This window comes from Chaetura pelagica, unplaced genomic scaffold (assembly GCF_000747805.2).
Source record: "Chaetura pelagica isolate M959 unplaced genomic scaffold, ChaPel_1.0 scaffold925, whole genome shotgun sequence".
Taxonomy (NCBI): domain Eukaryota; kingdom Metazoa; phylum Chordata; class Aves; order Apodiformes; family Apodidae; genus Chaetura; species Chaetura pelagica.
The window spans coordinates 112,461-113,496 of NW_009953410.1; the positions used below are offsets into that span (position 1 = coordinate 112,461).

Genomic DNA, 1,036 nt, shown 5'->3' on the forward strand with positions numbered 1-1,036 from the left:
TGCCTGCAGGCTCACCCATGTAGACCCCTGTGGGGCTGTGAAGTGCCCAGGAAGTAGTCCCCAGAGGGGTAAGCTCATAGAATCACAGTCTGATTTGTGTTGTGAGGTCCCTTATAGATCATCAGGTTCCAGCCCCTGTGTCATGGACAGTGGGAAGCAGAAGGGGCAGTAGGGTTTCCCCTCTCCTCTCTGGTCTGTCTTGCCCGCTCTGAGCTGCAGAAGCAGGGTAGAAATGCCCTCTTTTTGAGCCACACACACAGCCTGGGTGTTTGCCACTGCACCAGAGTCATCACTGGCTCTGTTGGGCGTTGAGCCCCTGGGTCTGACCAAGGAGCAGAGTGAGGAACAGAGGCTGAGACGGCGTTGTCCCAACAACCCTCTGCATGGACATGGCAGGCAGCACTGGCTGCACTCCTCAGCTGTAGCTTCCCCCAAGAGCTATGGCATGCCTGTGGTCCTGCCAGCTTAAGGGGGGACCCCAGCTGCCCTGACACAGCAGAGCTGCCCATGGGTCAGGCACTACAGCTGTCTGTGAGAGCACAGTGCCACAGCAAAGCCCTCCCAGCTCTACAGCCTGCCCTGCAGCAACTGGCTCCCCACCTCTTTGTGGCCACCTTGCTGGAGCTACAACAGCCCCAGAGCAGCCCACTGCAGAGCAGCAGCTCTTGCTACAGACCCCTGAGCCAGAGCCCTCCTCCACACCTGATCGTGTTCCCTCAGCACCGCCATGGCCTGGCAAAAAAGAGGAGTGTGACCCCCAGCTAAGCCTCAAGATCCCCCAGCTCTGCACCCGAGTGAGCAGCAGAAGTCCCAGAGACAAGTTCAACCAGGCTGTAATTGCAAGAAGAGGGTGGCACGGGTGGCTGTGCCCCCACGCAGAGGAGTCCTGGCGCTGCCGGGGATGGGCAGCCGGCAGAGGGAGCAGGTGCCACGGCAGGGCTGCTGTCCGTGTGCCGGAGGAGTCCGGGCTGCCTTCAGCATCAGCTGGTACAAATGCTGTTGATGGAGGCCACGGCAGGGTCAACGAGCCCCAGCT

At 60.4% G+C, this 1,036-nt stretch overlaps 1 protein-coding gene across 1 annotated transcript in view; it reads right to left on the reverse strand.

The window, feature by feature from the left end:
- Positions 1–822: 822 nt before the first annotated feature.
- The window catches only part of TMEM8B (transmembrane protein 8B), a gene marked incomplete at its 5' end in the record, with an annotated part of 6,202 nt that continues 5,988 nt past the window's right edge, over positions 823–1,036 (reverse strand). Inside the window, one exon of the mRNA XM_009998469.1 lies at positions 823–996. Within this exon, the coding sequence (XP_009996771.1) occupies positions 823–996 (174 nt within the window). The remainder of the gene's footprint in view (positions 997–1,036) is intronic.